This window comes from Solanum stenotomum, chromosome 3 (genome assembly GCF_019186545.1).
Source record: "Solanum stenotomum isolate F172 chromosome 3, ASM1918654v1, whole genome shotgun sequence".
NCBI classification, from domain to species: Eukaryota; Viridiplantae; Streptophyta; class Magnoliopsida; order Solanales; family Solanaceae; genus Solanum; species Solanum stenotomum.
This window is the reverse complement of record NC_064284.1, coordinates 10,579,443-10,589,582: the sequence shown is the minus strand read 5'-3', so window position 1 is coordinate 10,589,582 and position 10,140 is coordinate 10,579,443. Positions and strand designations below refer to the sequence as shown.

At 31.6% G+C, this 10,140-nt stretch overlaps 1 protein-coding gene and 1 pseudogene across 1 annotated transcript; one reads left to right on the top strand and one right to left on the bottom strand.

Moving 5' to 3' along the window:
* The first annotated feature begins 358 nt into the window (after positions 1-358).
* On the top strand, positions 359-871 carry LOC125857918 (pectinesterase inhibitor-like; annotated as a pseudogene).
* Positions 872-1,699: 828 nt separating this feature from the next.
* On the bottom strand, positions 1,700-4,319 carry LOC125860768 ((R)-linalool synthase TPS5, chloroplastic-like). The gene is made up of 7 exons (XM_049540784.1): positions 4,059-4,319; positions 3,703-3,979; positions 3,208-3,598; positions 2,903-3,121; positions 2,639-2,777; positions 2,142-2,390; positions 1,700-2,033 (listed from the first exon to the last, which is right to left on the bottom strand). Exons 1-7 carry the CDS (start codon positions 4,290-4,292, stop codon positions 1,737-1,739), a joined length of 1,806 nt encoding a protein of 601 aa, XP_049396741.1. The 5' UTR covers positions 4,293-4,319; the 3' UTR covers positions 1,700-1,736.
* Between the last annotated feature and the right edge of the window lie 5,821 nt (positions 4,320-10,140).

Genomic DNA, 10,140 nt, shown 5'->3' with positions numbered 1-10,140 from the left:
GGGGGTGAGGGGAGGGGGTAATTTTATTTTTATTTTTGGGGTCGGTTGGTGGAAGGTGGGGAGGGGGTGCCCAGGGGAGGGGGTAAATAGATGTCATGAAGTCCCAGTTCACTTAGTCAAGGAAATTTGGAGAGGTTTTTAAATGGGTTAGAACCATTTTATCCAAATCATATTTGATCAAATCTTTATTTACTCATATTCTATTTGGGTGGATTGTAATTCAAACCATTTTTGCTCAATTCATATTCAATCCATCTAAATCCGATCCAATCCAACCATTTGCCACCCCTGTATATAACTCGCTGATCACACCTCAAGTTATAACACAAAAACATTAATTTGTCACCATATATTCAAAATGGCACTTTCATACAACTTCGTCACATTTTTGATAGTTTTTCTACTATATATCAATCATTGTCACGTTAACTAGCGTGAAAAGAGACCTAATAGACAATATTTGCAAAAAATTAGGCGGTGTATTTATCTGCTTTAAGGGCGGATCCTCGATTCAAATCTTGAAGGTCTTGCAACTATCTCAATAGACTTATCACAAAAGAAGGCAAAATTCACTCATGATCTTGTTAGTACTTTGCTTAAACAGGCAACAGATCCAAATTTAAAAATACGGCACTCTTCGTGTTTGGAGAATAATTATAATGACACTATTAATGATCTTGGCGAATTGCCAAGTTTTTTGAAGTCTAAGGATTATTCATGCTTCGGATGGTCCTTCTACGTGTGATGACAATTTTTCAGGACCACCCTCGCTCTGAATCACCTGAACTAAAATGCTAGTGACAATCTTCAAGGACTTATTAGTATTATTTTAGTTATTAGCAATCAATTGACAGGAATGTTGCATGCATAGCAATTTATATATTTGTACGAGATATTGTAATCGATTTTAAAATGTGAAAGTTATTAAATTATAAATTTATGTTTTCATTCTCTAGTTTAGTCCAAGCATGAGCTACATTGTTTTAAATGCTATAACCACAGTTTGATTTAATTGTAACCCATAACAAACTATTGCCATTCGCCTCTTTCCCTGAAATTCTCGCTCGCCACTCTCGTTTTCTCGCTGGCAGTCTCTCACTTGCCTCTCTCACTTTTATACAAACTCAAATGTACAAAATGCGTTGTGTTTGTATAAAGTGAGAGAAAACTGTATATATACATATGTTTGTGTTCACCTCTCTCCCTAGAAAATCTCGCTCGCCTCTCTCACTTTATAGAAACACAAATGTATAAATTACGTTTGTGTTTGTATAAAGCGAGAGAAAATTGTATGTACAAACACAAATACATATATATACTAAGTACTCCTCCAGTTTCAAAATACTTAAACTATTTATGTCAAAATACTTGTTATTTAAAAAATTGTAGATAAAATTAATCAACTTTTTAATTTTTTTTTCTTAATAGTAATTATTTTTTAACACTATAAACACTTCAATTATGACACATAAATAGAATAATATTCAAAAAGATTATAACAAATATATCTTAAGACGTAAATAATGGTAAAATAATCGAACACCCCTTCTAATGAAGTGCGTTTGCTTTATTCTCATAGACCATAGTACAACAGAATGTGAGGAAGTGAATTCATATCTTTTCAAGTGATTAATTTTGTTTGAAAAAATTGAAACTCAAAAAATACAAAATAGATAAGAGAATGAGCTCATTGTTTTTTTTTTTAGGTATTACATAGTTAATGCACTATGAAATTATTACACAATGAGAGGCTCAAAGAGCAATTTGGAAATCTGATTTTTAATGTGAGAATTTTGAATTCCATGCCCATCTCCATGTTGATACATGCAGTGTGCTGTTCTTGAAAAATTTAACACAATTCTAATGAATTCTTCAGAAAATAGCACTTCTTTTCTAATTTGGTCTTTGTTCATTAGTTCCCACATCTCCTTTATCAATAAATTGATGTGTTTTCTTGCCTCTTCTTCGGAAGCACTCTTCTCATTCATGTAACATTGCATCGACTTTGGAACATCACCCCTATTTAATTCATACTAAATAACAAAAACAATTTTATTTTTTTTTTAAAAAAAATAAATGAAAAAAACGAAACAAATAGAGTATCTAAATTAAGTTATTTTAAATCAATAATAAGAACATACCGATGATGTCCCCAAATCATCGACTAAACGAATAATTGTTGCAGATCGACGAATTATGTCTGGATATTTGTTTAAGTATTCCAATGTCTCAATGGTAATTGGATTGGAGACAAAGATGAATGCATGGAGTAAAGCCAAAGGAATTCCAACTGAAATCCATGCATTATCCATGTACTCTTGCAGCGTTGGCTTATATCCATTGTGGTACCATCTTGCTTCTTGTAAGTAAGCTTTCCATAAATCTGCATACTAATTAATAGCAACTTCTTTCAAATAATACTGCAAATACATAAATGGATTAAATAGTGTTTTAATTTGTGATTTTGGGGGCAGGGGTCAATGTTGCATTGATTTCATCGGTTCAACTAAATCCAATTTTGTGTTACATAAAGTATATAATTGAATTCTTAATCCATAATTTCAATGTTGAATTGACCAAATTTAAATATTGGTTCTGCCTCAAAGTTTGCAAGTAAAAGAAGGGATAGTAGTTTTACTTGTTTTGTGAGGTAGGGCAGGACATTGATCCCTTGCTCTTTGAGCATATGATAGGCCATTTCATTGGTAGTATTCAAGAGTGAAAGGTAACATATTTTCATATAGTCTGGAAGTTGCTCCATTGCTTTTACATCCCATCTGAATTTATATTACAAGTAATCAAAATTCCTCATCACAAACAAGCTGACTAGGACGACGATTAATTAATTAAGAAAATTAGTACTAAAAATGATTATGATTTTCATCAAAAGTTAATTACTAACCTTTCAACAGCATGAGTGAAGATTTCCAACTCATCAAGAGTGCCATAGATATCATAAATGTCATCTATGACTACTATTAGAGCTATGTTTTTTGTCAACATCCTTCGAAAGAAGCTGTGTTGAAGCTCAAATACTAATCCCACTGACCAAAAAAAGTCTTCCACCAATCTATCCCTTGAAAATGACAACTTTTCAGCCAAACATGTGCTCTTCCACCACCTTTACGTTACATGAAAATAAATATATGATGTACATGTAACTTTGTATACACATAAATTATAATACTGATCTAAAAGATGTCTCACGTTGATAGAATTCTCAAATCTTGTTGGTGTGTTGCTTGAACAATGTTGAAGTCCAATTTAGCAAGCTCAAGAAAAAGAGGATTAGCATTTGGCATTCTCTCATAAATGCTTATATACCACTCTGTCTCTAATCTTGGCATCATCCAATGTCTTGGAATTTTCAAGGCATGTTGGACTAATTCCATCATTAGTATATCATTATCTTGATCTCCACCATAATTGTCAACATAATTTTTTAGATGTGCCGTTGTGAATCTTGTGGCATATTTCAAAGTGGTTTCAGTTTCCGTAGAGAGAAACGATGCTTCATATAATTCTAACAAACCTTTCGTGTCTTTACAAATACTCTGCTTCAGATTTCCATTCTCGTCCTTGAAATCGTCAAATATATCTAGAACATGAAAAACATACATTGGTCAAATTTGAATAACAAATAAACCCAACTCATGATCGATATTACAATGGATTTGTTGTTGTTATGTACATACTACTTACCTTGTGAGATATGAAAACGATGTTGTCTTAAGAGCCTAAACTTCAAGGCTGTAGAGTACAATGAATCTCCTGTGGCTGTAGTACTAATTTGGTCATGTACGCTCCTCAATATTTGCATGATTTCATCCATGAAGTGGTAACTCACTCCAAGTCTTTCTAAATTATCAATCAACTCCAACTTAGCATCTAATTCTTGTATTGATCCCTCAACAATCATCATCAAATTCTTCTTCATTTCCTTCTTCAATTTGTCAAACCGCTCCATATACTTATCTCCCTATACAAACAACACTAAAGTAAATTAATTATTATCTCAATGATACGACATAAATTAGAGTAACAAAAAATATATATACCGCGTAACTATTGTTAACGGACTGAATATATTGAAAATCCCACATAGTAGGTTTGTAATTCCCTGAACGTCGTTGGATAGTATTGGGATTTAGTTCATCAGGTGATTTCATGGAGGCTTTTGATACAACTAGTGATGATGGCTTCCCTCGATTGAAGGAGAAAAAACAAGTTGCTGGAGTTGGCCTTGAGGTGACCATAGATAGCATCCCTACGTTATTGAATAATATTGCCATTAATTTTTCTCTAATTGTTTAATGGTTTAAAAGATATTCTTACTTGATTGTTGGAGCCTCAACTAAAAGTTCTCATATATATAGAGAAAGAGATCCAAATTGTCACTATCAGAATTAAACAAAGGTTTTTACCGCGGTCAATCGAAAGTTTCACTACACCAAAAACTATCTCTAGGGGTAATATATAACTGATAATAGTTTTGTTGTCACTAAATATGTTTTTTTAGAGAACATTAACGCTTTTTGTAAATATCTCTAAATGTCGTTGGTAAATTGATCAAATTGGTTGGCAAATTTAGTTACCAACGGTAATTTACCAATAAATTTTAATTTTAAATACTTTCCGGGAAGTCCCACCTTGGGGAGTAAAGCGCTCCCTAACAAAATAAATTTTAATTTTAAATACTTTCCGGGAAGTCCCACCTTGGGGAGTAAAGCGCTCCCTAACAAAGGCGACTCTGTACCCAAGGGGAATCGAACTTGAGACCTCTTGGTTAAGGATGAAGGAATACTTACCACTCCACCACAATCCTTGTTGGTAATAAATTTTAAATACGTTAGTATGATTATTTGTTTTTTCTAAGGCGACTCTATACCCAAGGGGAATTGAACTTGAGACCTCTTGGTTAAGGATGAAGGAGTACTTACCACTCCACCACAACCCCTTGTTGGTAATAAATTTTAAATACGTTAGTATGATTATTTATTTTTTCTAATAAATTTACTAATTGATTGTTAGTTTGTTGGTAATAAATCATTCAAGTTCAATGTTAAGTTAGTAATTGATTGACAATATGTTCNCTTGATTGTTGGAGCCTCAACTAAAAGTTCTCATATATATAGAGAAAGAGATCCAAATTGTCACTATCAGAATTAAACAAAGGTTTTTACCGCGGTCAATCGAAAGTTTCACTACACCAAAAACTATCTCTAGGGGTAATATATAACTGATAATAGTTTTGTTGTCACTAAATATGTTTTTTTAGAGAACATTAACGCTTTTTGTAAATATCTCTAAATGTTGTTGGTAAATTGATCAAATTGGTTGGCAATTTAAATACTTTCCGGGAAGTCCCACCTTGGGGAGTAAAGCGCTCCCTAACAAAGGCAACTCTGTACCCAAGGGGAATCGAACTTGAGACCTCTTGGTTAAGAATGAAGGAATGCTTACCACTCCACCACAACCCTTGTTGGTAATAAATTTTAAATACGTTAGTATGATTATTTGTTTTTTCTAAGGCGACTCTATACCCAAGGGGAATTGAACCTGAGACCTCTTGGTTAAGGATGAAGGAGTACTTGCCACTCCACCACAACCCCTTGTTGGTAATAAATTTTAAATACGTTAGTATGATTATTTATTTTTTCTAATAAATTTACTAATTGATTGTTAGTTTGTTGGTAATAAATCATTCAAGTTCAATGTTAAGTTAGTAATTGATTGACAATATGTTCAAAATATTATTAATTGAAAGATTATCCAATAGTAAAATATTTATTACTTTATTGCATTTAAAAATCTAAGAGCACGAATATAAATCCAAAAATATTAATATTAATTTTATAAATCATATTTGAATGAAACAATGCAAAATCTATGATAACGAGTTAAATTAATCTAAATATGACACATATCATTATATAATTTTTTTTTAATTTGAGCACATTTACCAAAAATATTGACCAAATCTAAATTTTGGTCAAAACTTAAAAGTTAAAACGCCTAACAACACAAATTGAAAATGGATGCCTCAAAACCTGAATCAACCATCCTATTAGATATAAAAATGACCTTCCGAAGGTAATCGCGCTGACGAAATTCTCATCAGAGCACGTTTACAAAAAAATGTTAAGCAAAGTCAAATTTTGGCCAAAAGTTAAAAGTTAAAACGCCTAACGGTACAAACTGAATATGAAAACCTCAAAATCCAAACCAACCATCCTATAAGATGAAAAATTACCTTCCAGAGCTAACCGCGCTGACGAAATTCAAATTTGAGCATGTTTCCCAAAAAAATTGACCTAATTCAAATTTTAGCCAAAAGTTCAAAATTAAAACGCTTAACGATACAAACTGAAAATAAAAGTCTCAAAACCCAAACCAACCATCCTATGAGACCAAAACTGAACTTATATGGCTAACCGCAGTGACAAAATTTCAATTCGAGCACGATTACCAAAAATATTGACCAAAGTGAAATTTTGGCCAAAACTTAAAAGTTAAAATGCCTAACTGCACAAACTAAAAATGAAAGCCTCAAAACCCGAACCTTATATCTTATTACATAAAAAATGACCTTCCGCATCTAACTGCACTGACAAAATTTTCATCTGAGCACGTTTATCAAATATATTGACCGAAGTTAAATTTTGGCCAAAATTTATAAGTTAAAACACCTAACAACACACACTAAAAATGAAAGCCTCAAAACCCGAACCAACCATCCTATTAGATAAAAAATGACCTTTGGAGTTAATTATGCTGACGGAATTCTCATCTGAGCACGTTCACAAAAATATTGACCAAAGTCAAATTTTGGCCAAAACATAAGATTAAAACACCTAATGGCACAAACAAAAAACGGAAGCCTCAAAACTTGAACCAACCTTCCTGCTAGATAAAAAATGACCTTTCGAAGCTAATGACAGTGACAGAGTTCTAATCTGAGCACGTTTACCAAAAATATCAACCAAAGTCAAGTTTTGCTAAAATTTAAAAGTTAAAACACCTAACGACACAAGCTGAATATGAAAGCCTCAACACTAGACGCTGATTTACCAAAAAATTTAACCTCAATTGATAAATTTACCAACAATTACATTATAAGTTAGTAATTAATAATTTACCAATAAAGTTTATCACAGTTGGCAATAGTTACTATTCAACTAAACATTCACATGTAATATTACCAACTAATAATTAATAAGTTGGTAAATTTTACCAATGGATTAATGATCGGTTGGTATATTACCAACTATTTTAATGATGTTAGTAATTTACTAACTACAATCTTTATTCGTCGGCAAAATTTTCAACTAAATTGGATATTGATTGACAAGTTTACCAACAAATTACATTTCGTTACTAATTTACCAACACATTTATATTTGGTTGGTAAATTTAGCAACACAATCGTGCCGTTGGTAAATGTTTGATTAGTAATTCATTGGTAATATGTTAATAAATTATATAAATAATTTTTTGTCATGATAAAAAATAAATTTCCACTGAAATATTGTCAATAACCACAGGATTTTTTTTTGTTCTCATTGTCAGTTATAGTATCTGTGAAAATACCCGCCAAACAAAAATAGCCAATTATTCAATTATAATAATACTTCCTCCGTCCCTATTTAGTTGTCCGTATTTCCTCTTTTAGTTGTCCCTATTTAGTTGTTCATTTTGACAAATCAAGAAAGGACAGTAAATTTTTTTCTATTATACCTTCCCAGCATTGATTAATTATCTTGAGTGAATTTATTTTGAAATTGTAAACTGTACTATAAGGGTAAAATTATAACTTCACTATGCTAATCATTGTTGCATTAATTTGTGTGTCATTTCTAAAGTAGACAACTAAATAGGGACGGAGAGAGTAATTGTGTATTCACCGATAGTAACTAATATCCGCCATGTAAGGTAGAAATAACAAATCAACATATATAGATGCTTAATTATACTTTGGTTTTAGAACAAATTAAAGAACTAATTAATTATACGGCACGTATCTATTATATTGTCCTATAGTTGCCCACTAAACCATGAATCCATGATATAATCCAAATACGCAATTCGTCTTTAAGTACTCAAATATCTAAGGAAAATTAGAGAATTCTTAAATTCATTTTGTGTATTACTTTTAGATCATAACGTCTGAAATATAATTTTCTACTTCTGAGGATAAGAATTTGAATTTTGACAACTTTTTAGTGAGATTGATTTTCTCAATAGTGGACGTGTCACATATCAAATTTTGTGTAATCATATATAGTAGTATTTATTTTCATTAAATTTGCATACTATTTGCAGTTGCGTTCCTCATGACATATATAGAAGCATTTCTCATCCGCCAGCTACCCAAATACAATTATTTTGGCCCTTCCATAGATATTTCTTGAATTTTTTCAAAAAACTAGAATTGTGTGAATTTTATTTCATGATGTTAGTGAAAAAATTACAATATAACAGAATTACAAGATTACAATTGAAAAATAAAAATGAAAAATTAAATATCTTTAGGCTGAAGCGTGGATATCTCAAATAAATATCTTCAGGTTTTACGACCTTGAATTAGGGTCTGATATACCCCTCAACTTTGCCATTTGGAGCCGATATGCTCCTCGTTATGAAAGTGGCTCATATATATCATTACCGTTATATAAACGGCTCACATATATCCTACTGTTATAAAATGAGCTCACGTATACCCTTCATTTAACGGAAGTGAAAAAATTAATTTTAAATTTATATATTTGACTTTAAATTTTTTTTTAAATGATTAAGGGGTCTATATGATTCTTATAGAAAAGTTCAAGGTATATTTTAATCTTTTTCGTACATAAATTATTTTTGACTTCTTTGATTATCATTATTTGAGTTTCTTATTCTTATTTTATTTTTTTCTTTCATTCCTTAGTGTAAAGAAAAAAAAATTGAACTATTTTTTTGTCTATATTGTAATTTAATTTTTGTATTTGAAGAAAAAAATTTGGTCATCTATAATAAGTTTTACAAGAATATTAGTGAAATATAAATAAATTTGACCATCAAAATAATAAATCTAAATTAGTCATTGAAACAAAAAAAAGTTTTTAAAAAAAAGGTTTGAGGAGGATTAAAGAGAAAATGGTCTAAAACCCCCCCAACCTATACCCGCAATCCGAACTACACACTCCAACTTTACGGGTGTCCTATTACCCCCTGAACTATTTAAAACTGTAATAATTGCACCCCTTAAAAGCCATAACCAGATCTGTGTTGGCCTGTGAACTTCACGCGTTTTACAGGTGAAAATTCAATTAATTTTTTTTTCAATCTTTTTATAATTCCTTTCCACGTTTTCCAATATTCTCCCAATTTCTTCAAATCTCTAAGGTAACTTCTTCCCACAATTCTTTCAAATTCCTATGGAATTGTGAGGAACAAAGATGAATATTGATAGCGGGAGCTTGTCAAGCGATATTCGAGTTTTGCTTGTCAGAGAACATTGAAAAATAATCTAAAAGGATCTGTGCATATCGCTGCTACGTCGAAGTTTTGCTTGCTTCGCCGGAGCTCGCTAGTTGGAGCAGTGCAACAACAAGGTTTTGTTGTTGTTGTTGTAGTTGACCTTGTTGTGAGAACAGAGGTAGGTCTTCATGGTGGTTGTCTCGGAATGGGAGAGAGATAAGAGGAGAGGGGAAGAGGAGAACGGAGTTTTATTGGTGGTTTGGGTTTCACTGGAGGCGGCGACAGTGGTGGCTTATGGTCGAGTAGCAAAAGAGGGAGAACAAACGAAAGCACTAGCAATGCCATTAATGGAGGTCAATTGAGATTGAATCCTTTCATTGATTAATTGAAATTTGAGATTGATAATTAAAGGATCTACAATAAAAAGGAAAAAAACATTTTCATTAGGGAGTTCAATTGAATTTGATGTAAACCCAATTTAAATTTTTTTTCAAATCTGATCCAGATTTCAATTTTGGATGATTGAAAAACATGTCATTTTATCTTTAATTGAATTGATTGTTTTTTCTAAGTTTTTTACATGAGAGTTTATAAGTTTGTGTGAAATCAACAATGGTGAATCCGGTATGAGAATTTGGTCTTTGTTGCTATGGAGAAGAAACAATGGTTTATTTAAGG

What these genes read in the sequence shown, in the direction of transcription:
- LOC125860768 (XM_049540784.1), bottom strand. Translation starts at nt 4,292, where the DNA reads ATGGCAATATTATTCAATAACGTAGGGATGCTATCTATGGTCACCTCA. An exon ending in GATTTGAGAATTCTATCAAC is followed by an intron (nt 3,122 to 3,207) that starts GTGAGACATCTT and finishes TGTAACGTAAAG; the next exon opens with GTGGTGGAAGAGCACATGTT. An exon ending in ATGATTTGGGGACATCATCG is followed by an intron (nt 2,034 to 2,141) that starts GTATGTTCTTAT and finishes TTTGTTATTTAG; the next exon opens with TATGAATTAAATAGGGGTGA.